Raw genomic sequence first — 26,570 nt, 5'->3', positions numbered from 1 at the left:
ACACCTTCTCCATACACATCAGTCAATTTCTTTCTGGCTTGAACAGCATTTTTACCCTTTCTGTAGTAAAACAGTAAGATATGTCGAAAATGCTGCTTATCGCTCTCCATATTTAAAAGGGCAAAAACCAAAAACTACTGCGTAGAATTAATTGGAATTTTTCACACACAAGCCTTGCTATATGAGCTCTCAAAGCATATAAAAATTATACGGCTTAAATGTGAACTTGGGCGCAAAAGAATACAATTAAATCCTCTGTCGGGAAAAAACGAAATGACTTTCCGAACAACCCTATAGAATAAGCCACATATATCTACTTCTAATATGTCTCAAACTAGCCCTTCATATCTAAGAAGGTATCAAACAACCTATCTCTCCTATTTCTTATTCTGTTCTCTTATTCATTTTACTACATTATCATTTCTAACCTTCTCTATCCACGAAATCCTTATCATTCGCCTGTAACAACACATTTCGATCGCTTCTAACCTTTTCTTTTTCGCCGCGCCCACCGTTCATGTTAGTTGACTTTATTTGTGAGAAAAACGCTCATGATAATATAACAATTGGGAAACAAAGCTGTACGTACAAGAGAAAACTTTTTCAGAAACAATCCACAATTAAATTCATCTAAAAATGTGCTGTATTTCTATGTGAAAACGTGTACTAACGTAATATAACTAATTAGCAAACCTTGCACACACCGAAGTTTAAATCTATTTACATCACTTGTTCCGTTAAGTGGTGCAAGACAAATGATGCACTTGAAGCCATCGGTACTAGGTATATGTCGCGTCACATACGGCGCACGGGGCACTCTATTAAGCTTCATGTGAGAAATTATGGTGCTAAAACGGGAGCTTCTGACAGCCAACCAACCAACAAGGACGATGACGGTTGATGCAACATATGCATGTGCATGTACATATGTAGTTGTGTCAAGGATCAGAAGGCACGACCAACAGGACCTGCTCGAAGCGTGCCCGGAGGAAATTGCCCGTGAACGTCAGGACGAGAACTTAATTTGCGTGGGGGCATAGCTTTAATAGCGCACCCACCACCACGGCCGCGTTTCAATGAACTACTCTACACATAAAGGAAACTCTGGGATGTAAAGGAAATGTAAAATACCAATAATGACAAGGCGATAGAAAAAATATGCGGCACAAACGTTCGTAATCTTTTGATTGCGTTGACTGGGAAGTTTGACTTTTACACAACTCCAAGAAATCGTAGATTTGAGTATTCGGTATTAATTTCAACTCGATACCTCTACATGTTCCTAAGAAAAAAGGTCATGACAGGAAGGGTAGGACGCTATAAAAGTCAAAAATGAATGAGCGAGATAGGCTGGTAGTACCAATACACCTTGAGTCATAAAGAACTACCAGGAGGCGTTTTTAAGTTCGCGGAACGGGGGGATAAGAAGTGGAAATAAAGGTATGAATATATTATATATATATTATATACATTTTCCGATCTTTCAAGTAACTTATTACTATATACTTAACATATACCTTCGAAAAAAATATATTTTATCTTTGTCTGAAAAATACGTCGAAACTGCATCCTTCACTTCTTCGTCGGTTGATAATTTCTTCCCGCGAAGACTTTTTTCAAGTTTGGGAATAGGTAATAATCGCTGGGAGCTAGGTCAGGACTGTAGGGTGAGTGAGCCAAAATTTCTAAGCCCACCTTCTACAGGGCAGCCATCGCCACACGGCTCTTGTGAACAGGCGCGCTTTCGTGCAGAAGGAGGACACCTTTAGTCAATTTTCCTATTCTTTTTTCTTTGACTGCTTCCTTTAACAGCTCTAAGATTCATGCATAATATTTTCCGGTTATGAAGACACCTTTATAATCGATCAACAGGATTCCTTCTGAGCCCCAAAAGACTGCCCCCATGATTTTACTTCTTGGGTGGTGTGGTATGTCTTTTTTGTGCCGCTGCATAGAGTCTTGTTTGGACTCAGATTCATAATGATGAACCCATGTTTCTTCCTCAGTAACAATTCGAGTCAATACTACATATTTATCTTCACTACAAACGCGTGAGAACCCTCCAAACGCTGTTGTTTTTGAGAGAGTGAGCATTTTCGGCTGACTTAAGTCATGCCAAGATGATCTTGAAGAAATTTAAAAAGGGTTGTATCTGATACTCCTACCATTTCTGTGAGCTGTTTCTTCTTAAGTCGGGCATCTTTCGACTTTTTGAAATAATTCCGCAGTGGTCACTTCCAACGGCCGGCCTGGTCGTGGGTCGTCTTCAAGTGAATCCCTGCCTTGCTAAGAGTATCCCACTTGTAAACCATGGTTTTACCTGGGTAAGAGTCCCCGTAAACGAATGGCATCTCTTCTAGTACGGTTTGAACTGATTTTCCTTGCTTGCTAAAGAACTTTGTAACAGCACAGTACTCGATTTTCTCAATATTTCACAATTTTTCCCGATTGACTTGTTTCGTCGACGATAATTTAAAGAGTACTGACATAATTAGGATAAAACTTGGTATTTATACTAATAATGAGTTGCTTAATTCCTAATGACTCAAGTAAATACCCTCACTAATGACTTACCTACTTATTCCGCGAATTTAAAAACGCACCCTCGTAGTTACAAATGTATATTATAAACAGAAACAGTAGATATCTAATAAAAAGGGGCATATAGGCAGACACAAAAAGGCCCAGATTAAATTACTGTTTTCAAACTGTTAGAGATGTGGGCTACTTTAATATTAGCGTAAGATAGGAAGAAGCGGAGGTGTATATCCAACCAGTTTTAAAATCGTTTCAACACGTGGTACATCATATTTTTTATTCTCGATGGTAGATTTTTATTAGAAGGTTCTGAAGATCGCAAATATTCATGATTTTTAAGCGAACTCGTTATATATTAATATTTTCTTAGGTCATTATTATCGGCAAATTGACTATATTCCATGACATTACAAGTAGGCATTTGAATTCAGACTTAAACGATTGCCTTTCATGTAACCGAGTTCATTAGGGATACAGATTGTAACGTAGCTATTTACGTAGTTCAGATACGAAAAGCGCCGATGCCTATTACAGTTCGAATTACGAGTAATGAGAATTCTTTGTTACCTCCAAATAAGAGCATAAGTTTCGAAACCACTATTTGTTCCTTTACTACCAAACAAAACTTTTTGAGCTTTTATTGCCCGCATAAAAATACATTTCTATACAATGTAAACCTTTGTCTTTATGTCCTGATGTAGCGTTTCCATTATACATATGAGTATCAAATTTTATTAAGGAAGTCAACTGCCCACTCGTCAAAAAAATTTCCATAATGTGTTTACTATAGCAACAATTTCGATATTTCTGTACAATACAGTACATATAGCATCCTTAAAATTGAAACAAAAATTCTTTGGAATGCCTCAAACGCCTCTTCCTACGATTCTGGACTTACAATTAAATTTCAATATTTCATTTTTCTTTTACAATGAAAATAAAAAATACACCACAAACTTTGGTCTAGTTTGATTTATATTTTTACGTAATGAATTTTCCACTGTTTGTTTTGAAATTCATTCATCTCCATTAGGATTATACAAAAACATTCTGGAATTGTGCGTTATAACCAAACGTATAGCATCACGAACGAAACTATTCATTACAAGTAAACCGTTTGCCAGAAAAAAATAATGATTTCTCTACAAAAAATGTTTGTATATGGTTTAATTCAGGTCAACTGTTCCATATATTATTTAGCTTCTGTTTACCCTTAATTTTGCTTCTAGTATATATCTAACGAAAAGCCACTGAAAGTGGCAATCCTGGTTTAAATGTTTTAAAATTTTATGAAATTCCCATATAATAATAATTTAATTCAGCCTTTATATCATCCCTTATATGGACTATTTAATTTGAAAGTCGACTTTCTACTGTTAGATATGCACATATATCTAACTTCAATTACATAGAAATTCCCAACACAAAACTCGCTCAAGCCGATCTTGGAAAACTTTTGCGATAAAACCGTAAGTATCTACAATCTGCAAAGGAAAACAAAGAAATAATTCTTTAGAATGTAACCGATGTCGGCGTTGTAAACCGGAACATTAACGCCACCGAACAAATAACGAAGAGTTGTTGTAAGACGGCTTGGCGAGGTAATAATAATTAAAAATAGCCACTAATACATCCGCTTAGGAATTCCTGTTAAATCAACTCGGGTAAACGGTGTTGACGTTGCGGCTCAAAATCTGATAAAGAGCCACTTAACTGCTGCACAAGATGCCGCCTCTTTCGTAAGAGTTGAAAATGAGAACGGATTTTAATCAGAAGATGCCCCGTAATGACATTAAAACTAAGATTACAAACAACGGATACAACAATTAAATTTTACTTAAAATTAGGTACTGTATAATCAGACAGAATGTTTTTATATTAAAAGCCAGGAAGGATTGAGAAATATTAAAGTCAGCAGCTGTAGCCAAGTGTACACCACGGCAGGCTGATTAGAAATTGAAAAATTTCAGCCTACGATTTCGAAATTTATTTATACAGTAGTAGATACTATGGCACTAGTACATAGTAATAAGGGAATGTAGCCATACTACGTGACCCGTCTGTGAGGTAGGAGGGCTTGAAAAATACCACACTTGGTCATAGAAGCGGAGGACATTTAGGTTTTCGTCACACAATCAATGTCCTCTAGGAAAATCTCGCGCTTTTTCGAGCTAAACTGAAACCTTTCTGTTTGCAAAAAATTATTTAAAATAATATTTATGAATTACTAGATGAAAACTATACGTGGAGGGGTATTTTGGCATTTACTACGGGTGCTCACCGGTTATAAACAACATTAGCATGGTTCTACTAGCGACCTATATGCTGCCATTAAACAGCGTTCAATGAATAAGTACGGACAGCGTACTGAACGCCATCTTCAAAAACTTCCTACATATTATGAGATTCAATAATGCTCAACACGGTCCTGTCCTTAAGGATATCAATTAATCAAATTAAATTTATGGCGTAGTTATATATGTAATAGACAAAATGCATCTATTTACTACAACAAATTATTCATAGGTACGTTTAATTCTGTAAAAAGAGTATATTACGGCATTCCTTTTCGGGTGTGAATTACCACCTGGGAGATGCCATTCTTTTTTCCAGAGACTCGCATACCCTTTTTTGCCATACCCCTGTCTCGAATGTACGATTTTTCCTAATTTCAGGGACGAGAAAGTGTTATATAGCTTCCAAGGTAGGAACTCGCATTTACCATTTATTTACGAAAGTATATTAACACCCTACTCGTGGAAATTGCTACCAGAGCCGAAGGCGAGTGTGAATAATATGCAGAGGATAATACAATCCCTTCCTAATAAGGAGTAAATGTTATTTGTTTCTCGGGAGAGAATGTTGCGCTTTTATTCTTAAAATAAGGGTAAGGTAAAAAGTTACTATTCTCATTTTGGGATTAACACGTATTATGTACTGTTAGGAGAACAGAGGGCGGTATGGAAGTCAATAAAAAATAATAGGCAAGATAGGCTGGTAAGATACCTTGTCAGGCATTTAGAGACACATTAGAAGCAAAAACGGGAGTTAAGAGAAGTAGAGATCGACGTGGATTAGATTACTGTTTGGAAGTAGATATGGATATTGGATTTTTAGGGAAATGCGAGGATAGCAAAAGAATAGAAGTGCGTGTCCAACCAGTTTTAGGAGTGACAACCGTATTATGATGCTGATGATTGGTTTTGTCTTCCCAATTTAAGCAAACTTGGAATTGAATACAGGAGTTCAGCCCTTATTTTTGACAGGCTTATGAATTTTTCAACTTCTACCCTATTCCAAATACATAAGCCTCTGTTGCAACACTTTTAAATGATATTTTTTTTTAAGCATTCAGTTCATATAATCCCAAAAAGATACAGATAATGCTATTAGCGGAATGTACTGTACATTACCACATTCTGGCGTTAATTGTTCCAGGAATAAGTAGTAAATTGTTTGATTTTACAGGCTGCAGGATTTTCCTTCTTCGAAAAATGTAATGTTTATGATTCTCGGCAAACGTGCAATAACGACTGCCAATGAAATATAAAATATTGCCGTCTGTTTTCGTACACCAATTTCTATCTCTAGCCGGTAGACGGATTTAAACATATTAACCGTTAACAAGTAGAAAACGAAAATTTCATAATTCGATTGCGGGAATAAAAGCCCTAAAACTAATTGAATTACATTCACGTTTCCAACCAACAAATTGTCAATAACTTCAATTAAACTTTGTGGATTCAATTTTAAATCTTAATTACTTTGATAAATTGATCAGTAAATGGAGCTGTACAAATACAGTAAATTACATGACCAAAATTTAAAAATCCTTCACAACAATAACAAAAACATTGAACATAGATTGGCCGTTATTTCTATGTATCACCCTCAGCAGGAAATGTAACTGCAAATTAATTTTTAAGACTGTTTTGTGCATCTCTTATATAAATTGTGCAGAAATAGAATAGGATTCCTAATTAATATGCATTTTCAATAGCTAATAAATACATCACAGTTTCTTATAGGATGTTGAAATGATATACGAAAAAGATCCTTTAATTTAGAAATTCGAAAAAGGTTATTAAAGGTGTATGTTTGGAGCGCGGCGTTGTACGGATGCGAAACATGGATAGTGGGCGCGGCGGAAAAGACGCTTTCGAAATGTAGTGTTATAGGCGAATGATGAGGATAACGTGAGTAGAAAAGGTTAGAAATAAAGAGGTATTAGAAAGAATAGGAGAAAAGAGGACTCTATGGAAATCAATAAAAAATAGGCGAAATAGGTTGGTAGGACACCTTCTCAGACATGAAGGTCTAGTCAGACATATTAGAGGCAGAAACAGGAGTTAGGAGGGGTGGAGGTAGACCTAGATTAGATTACTGTTCGCGAATAGTTAAGGATGTGGGTTGTTCTAGGTTTAGGGAAATGAGAAGATTAGCTCAGGATAGGAAAGAGTGGAGGTACGTGTCCAACCAGTCTTAGGACTGACGACTTTATGATGATAATGACAAGATTTAAAAATATCCCCTATGCCATAAGAAAAAATGTGGTGTCTGTACTAATGTACGCGCGGGGTAGTAGTTAAATTCCTAAGTTGGTACATAGTATTTTATATTAATTACTACCGGCCGTTAATTGGTTGATAATAGCTGATTGAGTCAGCGAACAGCGGCGACCGCTGAGGCCAGATAACAATTTCTTATTGCTCAGTTGTTATTATAGTTAATTAACTTCTGTTCGTCGCTAGCACACCAAAAAAAAATGAATCACTTTGTTGGTATCAATGTAAGTATTCATACTTGTTTTTTTATTTCAGGATGTTGACAGGACGAGTGAAGCGAAAAAATATAGCCAATTCGGTGGCGACGGAACAACGAGCTTCCAAGGTACTGGGTTTGGTATTTTTCACCTTCGTGTTGTGCTGGGGTCCCTTTTTTATCCTCAACATTATCTTCGCAGCATGTCCTGAATGTCCTGTGCCCGAGCACGTGATAGACGTTTGTTTATGGTTGGGATACGTCAGCTCCACCATCAACCCTATCATTTACACGATCTTTAACAGAACATTCAGGGCCGCCTTTATCAGACTCTTACTTTGCAAATGTCACAGGTAAATTTATTCTCAAATAGGTAATAAAAAAAAAATAGGTAAAATAGTTATTACGAAAACAAATTGTCGAAGGCTTAAACAATGCAAGAATTTTGAAACCACATTCGTGATTGTTAGGTCAATCTCCCAAAGAAATACTAGTTCGTTACAACCAATTGGACCTGCTAATTTCCTAGGTACTCAAAAACGTGAACTAAAATAGACGATTATTATTTAACCTTTGCTACAAAAAATTAAAACGACGGAATAGAAAACTGAAAAGCTAAAAATAAAATTAAAATAAACCTTTCCAGTTGTATAAACTAAACAACTCCTGAACTAATGCAGGTAACTAATTTTAAGTAGGCGCCAAAGAAACAATCAACGAAAATTATTAGATTACTTTTAATGAAATAATCAACTCAAAACAACATAAAAATGCTACGCGAAATCTCTAGCGAAAAACAATAATTATCGAAAAATAAGATAAGTTACCTATTAAGACTGATCAATTTCATTTTTGGCATTTCAGTGTTCTTTTTCGTCGATTATTTTTTTTTTCACGCATAAGTCTTAATTTTTCGTCCAGTAAAGTCCAGATACATTTTACTCTTAATGAATGTGAGACGCCGATATCTTCGCATTTCGCTCACGAAACTATTTTTTGTGCTAGATATCTGTTAATACACAACTCCACATTTCTGTTCACATTTAAGAGAAAATATGGAATATTACGAACTAGTGAAAAACACGCAAAAAATCACCTGATCGTTATTTTTAAACCTGTTTGCAATTATTGCCAAAACCGTCTCAATGGAGGTCTTTCTTGTCTTCGATCTTTTACATTACTCAATCGTTTGAGTCAAAAGTAATTACGACGTGTTAAAACTTTATTTAAGGGCGCTCGATGATAAACTTTCAATTATTATCACCCTGCAAAAGATGAGGAAAAGGGTATGTAAGGCTGTCTTGGGCGATAAAAAATATAAAGCCAGACATTGCCTAAAGCTAACGTATTTTCGTGACTTTCAACTCTTTAACAACTGCATTAAACGTTTTCGTAATTAAAAGTTCCAAATAGGTAATTTTCGTCGACAACGTGATTAATTTTCTTATTAGAAAGGACTAAAGGGAGACGGAGGGGTTGGTTTAAAGTTCCTCACAAAAGGTGGGCATGAAAGCCTATTAAACAGCAGAAGTTTAAGTTGATCAGCGAGCTACTTTATAGACACATACTTCCGAAAAACTGTCTCAATGGCAACCTTTTTCCCATTTCAAATCTCCCGTTGGTTATTTCCTTTTCCTTTTACTCTCGACTAACGGCATCCTTAGGATCCTTTTATCATCATATTCGACTTATTTACCTACATTAATTCAATGAACCGTAAAAATTTAAACAGCTCTTTCCTTTTCGATATCATCTGAAGTGCGCAGCCAATTGAGCCATTTCAGATATCGTTTGTGTTTACGATCCCGAATAAATACATACATATACAGCAGGAATCGATTATTCGATATAATCGCAACAGTATTTCACGTAAAAAAATTTCACGTAAAACATAATAATGAATAATGCTAGCAACAAAAAAAAATCGGTAGTCTGTAAAGTCGGTTTACTGACGATAGTTAAACGTGACAACGTCATAAGAAAATACTGATGGAATGGTTTCATTTTTCAAGAGAAAATTTTAATTTTATTTGTTTGATAGATATTTTGTATGGATATAGAGAAGGAGGTAAATGGAAATGTATTATTGTATAGCAGCTGTCCACGCGGAAGCATCGCTCACTCAAGTAGGAGAGAGACAGATGTCGAACGCTGCCGAACGCGGAGGCCGATCGTGCCTCTTTGTCGCTCGTTCCGCGCTCTCGCTTGCACTTCAAGCCTTAAATGGAACGCCTCAGAGCGAGGTAACGCCGCATGAGTCATGTTTTTTCGTGCGTGCAGCCGGCTCCATCGAATTATAAGACGTTGTCACGTCAAAAACATATTGTAAATTATCTTTTCACGCCGAAGAAAATTCTTTGTCGTAAGCTAGATGCATCGGATTGTGATTTTTCCGGCAATTAGCTGTGCCACTACAGTTAATGGTTCATGTCTTTGTTCTGACAGGCTTTTTATTAAATACCACCCTCACCAACGTCCGAAAGCAATCATTAAGTCCCGTTTAAAAAGTCGTTTAAACATTAAACCAATGAAATTTTAATTCTTGCTTCACGGATTTTCAACGAGAGGGTTGAGTTGAAACCGTTAAAACGAGCCTACATATAATGTTCATCAATACTAAAAGCCTAAGGTGACAAAATCATCCTAATATGTAATTTGTCGTTAATCAAAACCTGATATACCAACAAGCGATAGGAATTGTAGTAGTTCGGCCATACTGATGTATTCTTGTTCACGAGAAAAAGTAAAGACAAGAACTATATCGAGATTTAGTATACTAATCAATAAATAATACGAATTAGGACGAACGAACTCAATACAATCTTAACTACCAATTTTCATTAGGTAAGTTTTTTGTTAAACTTATTAAATTACTATTATTGCTAGTGTTGGTTTTTTCTTTCTTCACTGGTATAATTATTACCAGGCACGGCACTGTCCCGGGTACCCGGCGTCATTACCCGGTGCCCGGCCGGATCCAGGCCGAGCATTAGAAATGATAATCGAAAATAGTAGTTATTAAAATCTAAAATCACATCTTTAACATAATTGATAGTCAATACTGGTACGGTACCCACCTACAATTTATTTTTAGTTTTAGAGTTAAAACGAGTACTTAATAAAAGATAGTAGATATGTCAATAATGTAAGAAATACCACCCAGCAATACAAACAGTTCGATCTTTTATTCTCTTCTGATAAAAATTTGAAATAAATTCACTTAGCGTTTTTCTAAATTATGTGCTCAGTTGATTCAAGAAACTTATAAGTTAAAAAACCTGCAAAACTAACATTTTCCTTCGGCACATAACAGTAATTTCACCGATTTTGTGTATTTTCTGTTTGTTGCTGAAAGCTAGTTTAAAAATATTCTTTTTAATCCCAGCAAAAATATAGTTCTCAGAACGTCGACTATTGAACCTAATAGTAAACATTACAATATTAACTTTGTTGACCCAAGTTTGCCGAAAACGCCACTCACTTTGTTACCGAATAAAACGAAAAAATTGAGAGACGCCGTAATGGAATAAATACTACGAACGACGAAGAAGAAAATTGAACGATCTGTAGAAATTTGATATCCTTTAAATCCATTAGGAAATCCAAATACTTATTTCTTTAATTTCAATTACTAAAATCATCTTGAGTAACAGCTTTGTTACTGCGTAACTCAGTAAGGTCGGCTGTCCACGAACCCGATTAAACTGAAGTCGGGAGGACGACGGTTGGGCGATAAAAAACAGCCACGTACCTACAAGTGGTAAAATCGCGACGCGACCCAAATTGTACGATACATAGGTTAAGACGCTGCAAACACGATGAGAAATCGGATCGGATCCTCAGCCTTGTACTCCTTTATTCTCTTTTCTACTTACGATCCGATCCGGTTTAGTTAACCACAATCATGTTGTGGTTCATATTTAAAAGAAATAATCACCAAGAGAATATAAATATTAAATACTACTAAACACATGTTTTTTATTTAAATTATTATAATTATTACTTTTTATTTAGGTTATCAAGACCGACACGATATAGATCAGTAACTGAAGCAAGGGGTGCAGCTAGTTTGTGTAGGCCGTCGGCTTTACCTTTGGCCATCAGTTTGCAAGGGACGCCACTGGTAACACCGGGCTCTGAAGAAACGTCTTACATGGTTATCAGGACATCGTCCTCAAACTTCAAGGATACGGACGATTCACAGGACGAGGATATCTGACGAAAAACTGACGTTGGAACGCGAACGTTAATAGGCCTTTTTTAAACAAACGTTAAACAATCTAGGTTTGCAAAAAAATATTTTAGCAAATTTCATTCTTTCATCAGAATTTGTCTTTTATAAACGCACACCGAAGAAGACGGGAACAAGGCATGATGATGTTTCTTCTAATGTATGTATGTATCTAGTTTACGGTGAACTAAATTTACATATATATATAATAGAATATACAATAAAAAAACGTTCAAAAGTAAATTTATAATACATTACAGCCTCTGTATAGTGAAAACGTTTCGAATCTAAAAAAGTTACTGTTCTCTTCATCTCAGGCTCAGACTCATGATATCGCAATAAGTTAAACTAGATGTGACCTGCATTCAAATTGCATTGACTAAAGTAAAAGCAAAACCTGAAATTTTGTATTTACTTTCCATTTAAAGGCTGTTACTTTTCACTAATTATAAGTGAACTGTGGACTTTTAAAACCTTCTTAAACAATTCATACTAAAACTTTTATAAGTTAAACGTTTTGAGGTTTTCCTTCAACTATAAATAATTTAACGAGATTCCAGCTACTGAAACTAAAATGTAGACTAAAATTAAACTTTTTAAATTGTTTTCATGCGTCCTGATCCACTTTAAATAAAAAAAAAATATATATATNTAGGGTGTCCCAGTTATAATAATTAATATTTATACCACAGACTCCTATGGGCATTTGGGCATAAAATGTTATAACACTTTTAAATTTTGAAACAGAGTAATACAAGGATGAGTCCAGAAGGATCAAGTTGGTTATTTTAGAGACTAAATATAAAATATATGCAGTGTAAAAGTAAAAAAGAAAAGAAACAGTACGGATGACATATGTAGCAACAATATCCAAATAATGTAATTATTTATTGACTTATTTAGTTGTAAAAGAAATGTACAATGGCATATATACCGATATCAATCGCTCATTATTAGAAAGAAAAACATACATAGATATTAACCTACAAGCCTACATATATTTTTAAAATCAAATAAGTATTTATTGAGCATTAAATGTAAAGTGTATTGTTAATAGTTAATAATTTAGAACTTCTGATCGTATATTTAATGTGATATACCAGCATTATGATATAAGCGTATAGCCATCACAGCCGGAGGAGTCATGATTACATGAATGTCGAAAGGACTTAAAAAACGAGAACATCATGCATTAAAAACAACAAAACTTGAGACAACCATAATCTTGTAAGGTGGTTATAGCTGTCGCAAATCTTTCTTTTCATTTTTACAGCTTTTACTAGACAATATTGTCCTTTCTTAACTTCATTCGGCATTCGACTAATTAATATATTCGTAATTCCTCCTCCTATACTCTTGTTAATACAATAAAGAGGTGAAGTTACCTATAATCTGTATTATTACGAACTTGTAATAATTACCTAACAATAAATCTGTCTAAGAAAAAAATAAAAGTTTTATTGAAACTATTTAACAGTTTCGATTCATTGTTAATTCTTTCTCCAAGAAAATAAACTACGGAAAAGAAGGTACTTACAATTTCCGTTCGTAAGCCACGTTGTTATTTAGATACCTATTTATTTGTCGTAAAACTTTGTTGCCTCGAGCGTAATAAAATATTCAATTATGTATAATACCTGAGAGCGGGATGGTATTTGATGTTTTCTTCATTTTTTTTTTATTTACAAACAAACCTACGTATCAGCACAAGATTTTTAATTGACGTTCTACTTACTTTTTAGTTTCGCATCTCATAAATAAACAAAATTTATTAGAATTTAAAGCGGCAGTGCTTATTTAAAATTTATTCTTTTATTTGTTCGCACCTTTTAAATCAAATATTCTGATTATGAATAAGTAGGTACACTGACTAACTTCAACGCACTTTGCATAATTACGATTGACTACAATTTTTTACCTGCCCTAGATATTTTAGGGAAATTGGAAAGTTGGAAAGTTGAGATGTATAGATTAGAATTAGATATAGTAGGCATTAGTGAAGTCCGTTGGCTCGAAGCTAGAGGCTTTTGCAGTGGAGACTTTAGAATAATACGACAGAAAAAGAAACGAGTGCGTACATAGGATTTGTAGATTTAGAAATAGAGATTTACAATGTTAAATAGAATAAAATGTTAAATACACTTAAAAATGTAGAGATGAGTTACAGAGATAGGAGTGTGATACTTAGTTTGTATAAAGTGAAACAGGCAGTTATAGAGCTGGTGCTGCAACATACAGAAGTAAATATTAGGAAGGGAGTCAGACAGGGATGCACACTGTCGCCGCTACTTTTTAATCTATACATTAAAGACAGTACAACTAAAGGGGTAGATATACAGGCGCAGAAGATTAGTATGATTTGCAGATTTAGAGATAGCTTTAAATAAAATAGAAGAGATGTTGACAGTGGTATGTAAGGGAATAAAAAGTAGCGAAAGAACAAATACAAAGACAGGAAAAATTAGAAGAAGTAGCCGATTTTACATATCTAGAAAGTCAGATAAGTCAGGACGGAAGAAGTAGTATGGATATAAAGAAGGGGATAGCGCAGGGTCGAGTCGCCTTCAATAAAAAGAAGTCACTTCTATGCTCGCGAACGGTTAATTTAGAAATTCAAAAAAGGTTGCTAAAGGTTTGGAGCGCGACGCTGTACGGGTGCGAAACATGAACGGTGGGAGCGGCGGAAAAGAAAAGGTGATGGGGACACCGTGGATAGATGTTAGAAACGAAGAGGTATTAGAAAAAACAGGAGAACAGATGACTCTATGAAAGTCAATAAGAAATAGGCGGGATAGGTTGGTAGGACACCTTCTCAAGGTCTAGTCAGAGAATGTTTTGTGTTGTGACGAAATAAATATATGACGAAAGAATACTTTCTGGTATCCTCACGTTAAACGCCAAATTAATAGCGAGTAACTAGTTCAAAAAAGTGGTAAACGACGATAGTTTTGTAAAATATTTAATTATTAACACTTAACACTTACTTTATACATATAACAATTATAATTATCTAGGTAGCTCTGAGAATCTCAATTTTAATGTGTGAAAGTTATTGGTTGCGAATGATGATAATGAATGTCTGTTGATGAATGCTTGAATGCTTGTGAATATTTCTCTTTCGACCCTTAAATACACTTATAACTAGTTCCCTAACTGAGCGTAGCGAGCGTTGTTTGGGGGTGCAAAAACGGTTCCGCTAGCAACAAGGTTATTACCCTTATCCAGGTACTTCTATAAATATTTCGGAAAAATAAAATTTGGAAACTACACCAATAACCACGAAACGTGACTAACAAAAGATACAAAGTTTTATAACAGACGGTACTTCACAAATAATTAATAAAATGCCTTTCTCACGCCGGCTATAGAATTTAAATTTATACAAAAATATCTTCGAATAATAAAATAATACAATATTTATTGCATGAGATGCAACAGAGAAAGAGGCAGAAACGGGAGTTAGGAATAGTAGAGATAGACCTAGATTAGATTACTGTTCGCAAATAGTTAAGGATGTGGGTAGTTTTAGTTTTAGGGAAATGCGAAGATTAGCTCAGGATACGAAATAGTGGAGGTGCGTGCCCAACCAATCATAGGACTAACGACCTTATGATGATAATGATAACGATTATAGATATTTTACTTTATTGCATCCGACATTGTAATAATGACCCAAGATTCTGTACAAACGAAAATGACAACAGATCAAAATTCTATGCAAACACAAAACCTACCCCAAAATTGAACTTGACACTACTAAGAACTTTAAATGTGAATTACGTGTATGATAAGAGAAATTTAGAAAGACGTATTGTATCTTTCTGTATTGTATTCGGCGCTTCAGGCAACGGGACGTCTGAATACGCAGAAGTTTCGAAGTTACAAAAACCGTTCGGCAAAATCCCATCTGAAAAGCGGCTTTCTTTTGTTGCCTTTTTACACGAATCACTTTATAATGCCGTTCAAATGATAGTAAAACCGGTCGAATTAGAAATACCGATTGAAGTAGATAAGCATAATGGTTTTCGTCTTTACACTGGCTGAACAACAAAAAAGAAGAAATGACTTGAAATAGGAAAAAAATTCAAAGAGCGATAAGTAAATGGACGATTTCAAAGCAAATAACTCACCGGTTTTAACTATATCTCAAATCAAATGATACCAAATCGACCGATAAACGAAATTGGTATAACCGCCAAGACCTGACCTTCTGCATAAGTCAAGGGTGGCTAACCCCATCCCGCGAGATTTATCAAGATCATCATGCTGGCATAAGCAATATATGTATAGGTGAACCAAGGATTATTATTAATATTATTAACACAATTTATGATGACGATTTTTCAACTAATGAAAAAATACAGAAATACTTTGATTTAAAGGAAACACGACGTACAGCATTGAGCGATTCAAAAATTGCAGTTTTCCTTAAATCAGAAACGGAAGTCTCAAATTTGCTTTATTGTGAACAAAAACTGCAAAGATTTTCCCACTAGTGCTATATGTACATAGATGTAATCTACACTGTGTAGGAGTTTCCTGTAAACAAGTTATTGATTTTCCTCAAACAGGATCCTTTATGAACAAAACACATAGCAAAGGAAAGCTTCCTGAAAATAATGGCAGTTACGCCATCTGTAGACGAAAAACTACCACTACACGACTATGACAATTGTAGGGGAAAAGATTAAGGATAATTTTCCTTTAAATTCCTAAAATTTCAAAAGATGTCAAATACCTCGAAGGTAGACTAGAAGAACCATATGGAATTGTTAATATTTATCTGCCAAAGATGAATAAATGTACTTTTCCACATAATTTAATAAAATGTGTAGAAAACATTAATAATAAGGCTTTACTAATGGTTACCTCAAAATTATCTCTGCTTACATAATAAAAAAAATAGCTAATACTCAAATTAATTCAGACAATATTTTAGTAATTGCTAGCTGTTCCTGTGGCTTCATCCTTAACATAAAAATAATTGTCGTCACGGACTTTTTAAACTTTATAGAATTTTTTTGTAAAAAGCATTCATGTACCTATCTTTCGAAAGTTTTTTGTCGACTAATTACATTGCAGAAAACCTCTTTTATTGCAGCGGAATGATTTACAGTTACTCTAAAGCTCCATTCTGTACATTGGTGAAAGAATTTTTGAAATCGAGTGAAAACTTTCGGAAATTACCCGTTATAACCAAACGAACTGGAAATAGATTATTAAGTATGTAACAGCTTACAATGAAAAATAAAAAATCGTGTAGTGATCCATATTAAACATGTTAATCGTACATTTGCTAATTCTAGATTCTAGGTGACTTTTGAACTTTACGTTTTCGCTTTCTTATATTTATAAAATGTCTGCATGATAATGCCTAGTATTAAGAGCCTTTAACCTGCTGACAGCTGGGTTTATAGAATGTAAGCACGAGCCTGAAATGGCCTTAATTAAAGTCTAGACGGTGAATTTAAAGGACATCTTTAAACCCGATATTTCTGGACGGTTTAGTTTTTATTTTTAGTTGGTTAATAGATATTAGTTTTTCAGTAAAATTTATGTCATCACACTTTATCAACCCTTTTTTATATTCCCAAAAGGTACTTAAAAACGGTAGGTACCTTCATTATTTAATATTCACAAGTTTTGCATTTAAAAGGAGTAGCAATTTACTTTGTATTTCATCAACCCTTCTTTTTTTCACTTTACCCGTAGTGTTAATCTAACCGCCTTTAATATCCCATGTGCCGAGCCGGACCCGCAATACGCCTCACAAAATTTTTTACATAGGTAAGTTACTAACGTACGAGGAAGGGAAAAATAACAATAAAAAATCGACTACATTTTAAAAAGATGAATAACCATGCGAACTCTTCCGCAAAAAAATAGTGCATTAAAAGTTTTAAAACAAATTATGCAAGGTACTTTTTCCAGAAAAAAACATAAATAGGGCAAAACATCGGAAGTTTAGTAATTTTTAATTTTCACACAAAAACAACTGATGTGTCAAAAAAAAACAGTTCTTAATTATGGTTAAAAAAGTCTAAGGTGACAAAATCATCCTAATATGTAATTTGTCGTTAATCAAAACCTGATATACCAACAAGCGATAGGAATTGTAGTAGTTCGGCCATACTGATGTATTCTTGTTCACGAGAAAAAGTAAAGACAAGAACTATATCGAGATTTAGNGGTTAATTATCTATTTTTTCTTTTATTTTCTAAATGCTGAAATCAGAGCTCCTGAACTATGTATGGCCCCTAAACAAAAATTTTCAGTCTCTCAGAGTCTTTCAGCGTCTCTGAGAGCGTCTCTCACAGTCTCTCAGTTATTGCCTAGGTGTTTTTATGGATCTCTTACAGTCTCTGTATGGGAGACTCGAACGATAATATTGTTAATTCAGAGATTCGAGTCTCTCACAGAGAGATTGAATGAATAAATCTGAAAAATTGAGAGACTCGAATCTCTCGTAGAAAGACTGGGATCTCTGAAATATGTTGAACTTTTTTTTGAATTTTAACCATGTCTATCGAGACACCACTTATTGAGAGATTCGAGTCTCTCGTTCGGAGACTGGATACGAAATGAGGATCTCTCTATGAGCGACTCGAGTCTCCCGCTCTCTCAGAGACGCTAAACAGTTTTTTGACAGTCTCTCGACGCGATACCAGAGAGACTCGATGAGAGACGAAGACTCGAGTCTCGCATTGAGAGACTCTGAGAGACCTAACATTTTTATCTCGGGGCATTATTTAAACAAAAACTAATTGCAATGATTCACTTGTTCCTCTTAACTGAGGAAGATTTAAGTGTCAATAGTTAATCAAATCTAAACACGCTTCAATTCTTAGATACCGACCTATAATTTCTGTGGATATAACTCAATTTTTTTTTTTCTATCGAATAGTAAATTCACAGCAGTTCGCGTTTCTCCATGTTAAGAAACTTTACAGAAGTCCGATCGTTTTGCCTGATAGTAATAACAAAAATAAAACCGAAAATTTAACATAAAACTTCCAGTGGCCGAGTATGCTGTAAAATATCAGCGAAAGTCCACATAAAGAAAAACATGAGTGGTAATCATTTTGACAGTGCTCACGTAGGGTGATGTAAATTTTTAATCGTCACGCTATTAAAAATTCCAGTGTGAATAAAACTTCAAGCAGAAATAAAATCAGGTTATGGCATTTTTAAATTCAAACGAAGAATAAATAAAAATGGTAAAATAAATGTAAAAAGAAACGAGGATATTAACCTCAACGCTGTTCAAGAAAAATATACAAAATTTTTTAGTAGGAATCCTCACTTTTAGGGCAGAATAAACCCGCCGCAATCGAAAAATAGACGAATCTACTTTTTACACAAAAGGCTTTTAATCAGAACTGTTACTTTTTCCCCAAATCAAATTTTCCTAAGATTTCTGGCTTTTCCAGTTGATTTTTAGTTATTTCATTGACTTCAAGTTGTAAATGGATTTGCATAAATTACGTAACGCTTAATATTAAACTTTAGAAACAATAAACCACAATTAGCCATTATTACTTCTGCAAAACTTATTATAAATAGAATAAAATAAATAAAGCACAGCCGTACAATTTTAAACGTCAGATTTTTAAAATGTAAGTATAAACTTTGCCGTTATTGTAATCGCCTACGTACGATTTGGTGTTGACGCTTTTAAACCTACTGAACCGATATTTCCGTCAATTTCCCTTAACTACCTAATTTGCTTAACTTTTCCTACTTATACAATTATAATCCCTTTTGAGTTCGACAAGAATATTACACAAGTAACGATAATAATAAAACTGTAATGGGTTCCCTAATGGCAATGCCATAAACTTATAGTGTTGTCTCTTAAGTGTGCAATATTCTTATAAAATATTTCACATAGAGTATGAATAGGGAATAAAGTGAATAAAAACGGCAGAGGCAGAAAACCGTACAGAAATAAATTGAATGCTTACGAAATTGAAACAAAAGAAGTATTACCCAAAGCATTGCAATCGACTACAAAGTAGGTAGTTGGACGATCGATACCACGACATAAGTACAAATAAGGCGAGAAACAAAAGGCAATCTTCTTACACGTGTTCTGGAGTGCATCCAGAAGCAGCCGCAATAAAAAAAAAAAAAAGAATTGCCACAAAAGAAATGCTGTATACGTCCTCAAAAGAGAAGAGCATTTGAATGATGTCAAAAAACAACAAACTTTTTTTAACATAAATGATGAAGTACAAGTACAAGTACTTATTTAATAGTAGGTACGAGAGTGCTAAAAAAAACAAGAATTATTTTCTGTAGGCAAGTGGGTGAGGAGTATTGTATGCTGTGCGAAAGTATTCCAGAAACTGGAATTCATGGTAAATGAAATCAAATCTGAATTTTGTGGTGGTTTCGTTGATACTAAGAAATTATGTGAATTGTTATTTCATCCGCATTACAATACGCCCGTTTTTATATACATCGTGTTAAAGTTATCAGTCAACTTTTTACATGTACATGAAAACGGTTTCTCATCCTCTCCACTGGCTTGTTGTTGTTTTTCCCAAATATACACTAAGAGAAAATGTTTCGAGATTTAGAAGAAATGAAGAAAAAATCGCTGGAGTTACCAGCAGCATTAGTTTAGAGGAATATAAAAAATGTTTTGAATTGAAATGATATTGATGTTTTTAAGATAAATCATCTCAACTAAATGAATATAAATAATTTTCACAGGGAAACAAAGTAATTATCTTTCAATTAATATTTATAATCTTTATAAAGAACGCTATATTTTACTCTGCAGTTGTTTGAAACATTGCCCATATAGGTTCGCGAGATTGTTTAATAAGGAGAGACCTCAGGGAATATTGTACACCCAAAGTTGACCACTGATAGAGGAATATTGAAACCAATACAATAATAACGTTGAATAAGGACACCTAAAAACGAATGCCCATTATATGATACTAAATGCCATCATCTGTCAATATATGGTATAGTAGGTATCGCAATGACGACCGTATACATATAGGGTGTCCCAGTTATAATAAATAATATTTATACCACAGACTCCTATGGGCATTTGGGCATAAAATGTTATAACACTTTTAAATTTTGAAACAGAGTAATACAAGGATGAGTCCAGAAGGATCAAGTTGGTTATTTTGTTTTCATTAAATGTAAAAAGCTAAATATTGATATAACCTCATATAATTACACTGCTGGAAGTGACTGGAATAAATACACTTAATAGGTTGTTCAGTTTGCTTTAGATTGTTGTGGAATTTATTTGTTTGTTAGGGTTAGTTTATTTATTTAGTGGTCATTTCATAAAAGACTATTACATTAAGGACAATTAGTGTAATAGTGCATTCTAGCAGGGTTCTTATTCAACCGTCAGTTGGTGGTGGATTACATTACCAATGCCTATCGTATAATTCGAAATACTCCCGGTATCTGGGCCAAAATTAGCAGCAACTGAGTACGCCGCTGTCAGTGTTGCATTGAAGCGAATGGTAGACAATTTCAACATTTTTTATAAAACGTATGGTTTTCGTTTTCACGTTTACCTTTTTTTTACAATGTGGAAGTGCATTCGGCTTCTTCCCGATAGGTATACTTGTTACATCCACACTAGATCACCTGAGCGACGTTAGTCGCCTAGATCCAGGCCCGTAATGAAACAAATTGTACGATCAAATTTAAAAGACGATTTGCGAGCTCAATTGTCACTGGATTGAAAAATTGTATAACACTTTTTTGTTGTATTTTGTGTCAGGAAGCCATGTTTTTTTTTTTTTAATTATTATAACCGGGACACCCTGTATAATCACATGCCCCGAAGAAACTAGTTAATGGGGCTTGTATATTTACATCAAAGACCACATTTCAATTGGCACAACAAGAAAAGTAGCTGAACTTGTCCAAATTTGGACGGTAATAACAGAATAATTTAATGTAGACGTCTGTCGAAACGGAGGGAATAACTAAATATCAAATGCTTTGTTTAATGATGACAGACAGGTTTAAATAAAATTCCCCCAACTGTGTCGTGTACTACTAGACAATTAACTTGCAAATCATAACAAAGAAACTCTGGGAAAAAAGTGTATGCTTCGTAAAACTGAAAGGATTTTTTGTCACTTACCCTGAGGCGAATAAAAAAAATGTGAGAGAAGCAGGGCACTAACCTGAAAAGAACAAAAAACAAAACAATTAATTTTCCACATAATCGGATCATTATTATGCAAGGTCAGCACAAAGAGACCACTTGAGAAAAAGAAGAAAAGAGGCGGAAGATAGACAATACATTTTATAAATCAACATATTTGCATGTTTGTAACAAAAGTAACTGTAATTTGTCTGTGCGTGCTGTTAAAGGTTCTTAACCGAATCCCCCAACCTCATGAGGGTTATAAGGTATTGTAATGTTCATGGGTTTAACAAATTAACTTTTAAGAAGAAAACTATTTATTTACACCAATCATTATTGAAGGACTTAAAAACACTATTAACTTATTACTAAACTTAGGTAATTATTCTATTTATTTACACTACTGTTACTATTCACTGTTCTATTTATTGCACTTCTATCACTTTCAATTTATCTCTTGATTCACCTCTGCAACGGTCAATTTATTTCTACTCCACTTCGGCGATCGTCTCTTCCTTTTTATACTCCCTTGCCTTCTTTCGGGAACATTCTCCTGCCGTCCAGAGAAGTCTCGTTTTCTTTGAACGGTTTAATTTTTTTCCCGGAACGCAGGTACGACACACACGTTTACAGATACGGCGCACATGAAGAAAAGCGCCCGCGGCTAGTAGGTGAATCGGTAAGCTGCTCACACACACGTATGACCGATCGCACACAATCGCGCTCGTGGTCGCTACAGTATAATAACCCCATGTATGAATAAGATTTCGGTTTTCAGCTGCAGAGGTTGGTTTCAATGATATAGAGATTAAAAGACTATCACCCTAAAGGAGTCCGTATACAGAGTCGATAAATGTGTTAATAGAGTTCCGATGAATGACCTCCATCTACATGGTTCGAGAATGTTTTAGAATTTTCTAGAAGGTTCCAGAAAGTTCCAGAATGACAATTAATTTTTCCTGAGCGAAACAAGTAATCCGGCTTTTTGAAAAATAAAAAGAGAATGAATTTTCTAGTGTTTTTAGATATTAACATTAATACTGTTATGAGAAACACATAGCAAAGGTAATTCATTAGTATTTTAATAGTATTTGACGGATACTTCCAATAACATACTTGACTTTAATTCTCGGAATTTGCACGAGATGAGTAAGTCAAATTTGGATATGAATAATGACTACATACAATTTAGATATCTTTTAGAAGTGAGTTAGTTTAATATGAAATATTATTCTGAAAATTCATTTCTGAATTTTTTACCCACTACACGCTACCTCAAATTAATGAGGGAAAAATTGTTGCTGTTGTCACACCCCCGCTGGGAATCGAACCCGGGACCTTTGGCTTTAATGAATAATGACTAATAATATAGAAAAATTTTGAACGATCTCTACACATTGACATATCTACTTAAAATTTACAGCAGGTATATCTATTTACAATTTCAAACTAAATTAATAACATGACAAAAAAATAACGACAAAAAAACAATTTTTATATAAAATATTAAGTGATCTCTCAAAATTTTTTTAGTCGAGTTGATTTTTGTAGAGTAAAATTAAAACATGTTAAATTAACGTAAGAGCCGAAAAAGAAAACGTTCAGTTTTTTTTGGGAAGACCTAATGTAGGTACATATTTCTTTCGGCTGTCTATTCTTTACAAATGTATATTTACACATATTGTCGGAAAAAGTTCGACATTTAGGTCTGTGTTCGCTTTTCCACTACACGACGACAACAACATGACAAGTTAGTTTTCGCAAAATTCGTTTTCGAGGAGTCGAGGAGGATCCAAAAACGTGCCCTTTATTGCATTCGCGAACGCCTTTATATTCCTTCTGCCAAGTGGCTACACCTTTGCCGCTGTCATCATCGCACGTAAAAGGCTCTCGACGAGACGTCGAAAGAAGCTCACATTTTACGTAACACTACGAAATGAACGTACGAACGAACGAAAATAAAGCTACATCCACCTATCAGAGGGTACAGTCAAAAGCAAAAGTAATGAAATTTTAAACTCGATTATTACATGAACGCGTTACAAAGTGGAACACTCACCGGGGATGGAACATTATTCAAAAAATGGAATATCATAAATGACAAAAATTGCATTATTATACTAAAAAAATTCAGGAGAATCAATCCTGTTTCACACTTGGATCGTCAGGACGTCATATGTTTAAATTAGAGATGCACTGAATAGTGATTTTGCCGAGTCCGAGTAGCGCATAACTGGGTACCCGACGTGGTTGTTAATGGTTCATGTCTTCGTTCTGGACAGCTTTTCGTTAAACACCACGCTCATTAATGTCCCAAACCACATTAACTCTAGTTGAAAAAGTTTTATAAACATTAAACCAATGCAATTTTAATTTTTGTTTTTTTCCGGTAGGGTACCCAGCGTCATTATCAGGTACTCGGTCGGATCCAGTGGGTAAATAAGTAATGAGTATATGATCAGTGCGTATTATTCGCTACAATGCTAGTTATTAGTGATATATGTAATTCGTCAAGCGATTTAATCGACATACGCAAATAATTAAAACATTTCATTTTATCTGGTAGTTTAAAATATAAAATGATCTAAGTATTAGGAGTTCTTCGCAACCGTAGGAATACTTTCATTACATATACATCCATCCACAATCTCTTCGAGCTTTTCTCTTCTTCATTTTATCATCCAAGCCACCTATTTTACTACGCAGATATTCATCTTAAATGGAAACAACCAATCACCACAACGGACATGGACAACAACGATAGTCAGTTACTGACCATATACGCTACTGGCAAATTCACAGCCTAAATTTTCTTGCGATTTTACGATGTGGACGGGGTAGTTTGACAGATGTTTCTTTTGAAGGGTGCTATCCTTTGTTCAAAATATTTTGAGAGTTGGCCTAGTTTAGGACAGTTTTCTTGAAGAGGCAGGAGATATTTTCAGATAGTTGGATGCAAGGAAAAAAAAAGTAGTGTATATAAAGATAGGAGACGAAAAATTAGAAGATGTGGCCGGTTTTAGGTATCTAGAAAGTCAGATAAATCAGAACGGAAGGAGTAATAGGGATATAAAGCAGAGGATAGAGCAGGGTAGAGTCGCCTTTAATAAAAAGAAGTCACTCCTAATCTCGCAAACGGTTAATTTAGAAATTCGAAAAAGGTTGTTAAAGGTGTATGTTTGGAGCGCGGTGCTGTACGGGTGCGAAACATGGACGGTGGGAGCGGCGGAAAAGAAAGAAGCGTTCGAAATGTGGTGTTACAGGCGAATGATGAGAATACCGTGGATAGAGAAGGTTAGAAATGAAGAGGTGTTAGAAAGAATAGAAGAAGAAAGGACTCTGGAAGTTAAAAAGAAATAGGCGAGATAGGTTAGTAGGACACCTTCTCAGGCATGAAGGTCTAGTCAGAGATATTAGAAGCAGAAACAAGAGTTAGGAGCAGTAGAGGTAGACCTACATTAGATTACTGTTCGCAAATAATTAAGGATGTGGGTTGTTCTAGTTTTAGGGAAATGCGAAGATTAGCCTAGGACAGGAAAGAGTGGAGGTGAATGTCCAACCAGTCTTAGGACTGACGATCTTATGATGATGAGGAGATATTTTCAGATAGATAAAGATGAATAAAGATTTCACACGTTCGTCAAATTATGTATTTTCGCAATGTGTAATTTTTATGTTCGATTTCCCTTACCTGTATACAACACGCATATGAAAGCACTCCGTCGGGTATGGATAAAATCGACGTTCATGAAGCTGCATCCTGATCATACGCTTCACGTGAAACAGCACTTACTGTTATAGCGATAACGAATTATATTTTTCATAAATGTTCAAAAACTGTAATAACATAACGCGTTTCTGCAAAGTTAAAAAAGACGATAATGCGAAATTTGTGTTTTGATTCTTTTGATAATTCTCCACAACGCGTTGTACTAATGAGCAAAAACCACGACGCGTTATAAACATTTTTTTGTCCCGACTTCATACTTCTTACTTTTCTATAATATGTACGAACACCTTCTTTCATTCATTCATTTATGTGGCTTTGAGATTCATTCAAATAACAACGTTTTAGTCAAAGTGCTTAGTTCTAGAACTTCTTAAGAAGGTTTAAAACTCCTTTTTTTTTTCTTCTTAAATTTAAATGTTCTAATTAAAGCGTTAAAATATAAACGAAATGCGACCCTAGACAAAAATTTTCAGTCTCTCAGAGTCTCTAAAAGCGTCTCTCACAGTCTCTCAGTTATTGCCTAGGTGTTTTTATGGATCTCTCACAGTCTCTGTATGAGAGACTCGAACGATAAAATTGCTAATTTAGAGATTCGAGTCTCTCGTTCAGAGACTGGATATGAAATGAGGATCTCTGTATGAGCGACTCGAGTCTCTCGTTCAGAGACGCTAAACAGTTTCTTTGACAGTCTCTCGACAGTCTCTCTCAGCGACACCAAAGAGACTCGATGAGAGACGGAGACTCGAGTCTCGCTTTCAGAGATTCTGAGAGATTGAACATTTTTAAATCGGGGAAATATTTTAAATACTCTCAAACATTATATAAAGGGACAAAGTTTTATTTATTTCAATGCTTTCCGTCTAATGATATGAAAAAAAATTGTTTTCTTCTTACTGTTCAGATTTCAATCGTTTGAAATCATTCTTAGAAAATTTTCAGAGTATGCTCCGTACATAAGCGTTATTATTTTTTCGATGAAAATTGCAGGAAATACCTCCCTAAAAAACCGCAGCGAGTGATTTAGTTCGAGTTTCTTTATTTGCCAATACTGCTAAGTAATTTCCTCTCAAAGGAAATACATGAAAAGTGCTTTCCGGCTATAAAAGTAAACATTTTGAAGGCAGGTATATAAAAAAAATAATAAACTGCACTAAAATCAATGGGTATAGCA

The 26,570-nt window shown here is 34.7% G+C and overlaps 2 protein-coding genes across 2 annotated transcripts in view; one reads left to right on the top strand and one right to left on the bottom strand.

Moving 5' to 3' along the window:
* Nucleotides 1-11,692, top strand: part of LOC108732525 (5-hydroxytryptamine receptor 2A) — a 103,519-nt gene extending 91,827 nt beyond the window's left edge. Inside the window, exons 6-7 of the mRNA XM_018463389.2 lie at nt 7,359-7,652; nt 11,314-11,692. Coding sequence (XP_018318891.1) covers nt 7,359-7,652; nt 11,314-11,518 — 499 coding nt within the window. The 3' untranslated portion in view covers nt 11,519-11,692. The remainder of the gene's footprint in view (nt 1-7,358; nt 7,653-11,313) is intronic.
* LOC108732523 (26S proteasome non-ATPase regulatory subunit 1) overlaps nt 1-26,570 on the bottom strand; it is a 306,055-nt gene that overhangs the window by 118,609 nt on the left and 160,876 nt on the right. The gene's annotated exons all lie outside the window — the stretch shown is intronic.

Source organism: Agrilus planipennis, unplaced genomic scaffold (assembly GCF_000699045.2).
Source record: "Agrilus planipennis isolate EAB-ADULT unplaced genomic scaffold, Apla_2.0 scaffold48, whole genome shotgun sequence".
In the NCBI taxonomy this organism is placed as follows: domain Eukaryota; kingdom Metazoa; phylum Arthropoda; class Insecta; order Coleoptera; family Buprestidae; genus Agrilus; species Agrilus planipennis.
This window is presented reverse-complemented; position numbering and strand designations above follow the sequence as displayed.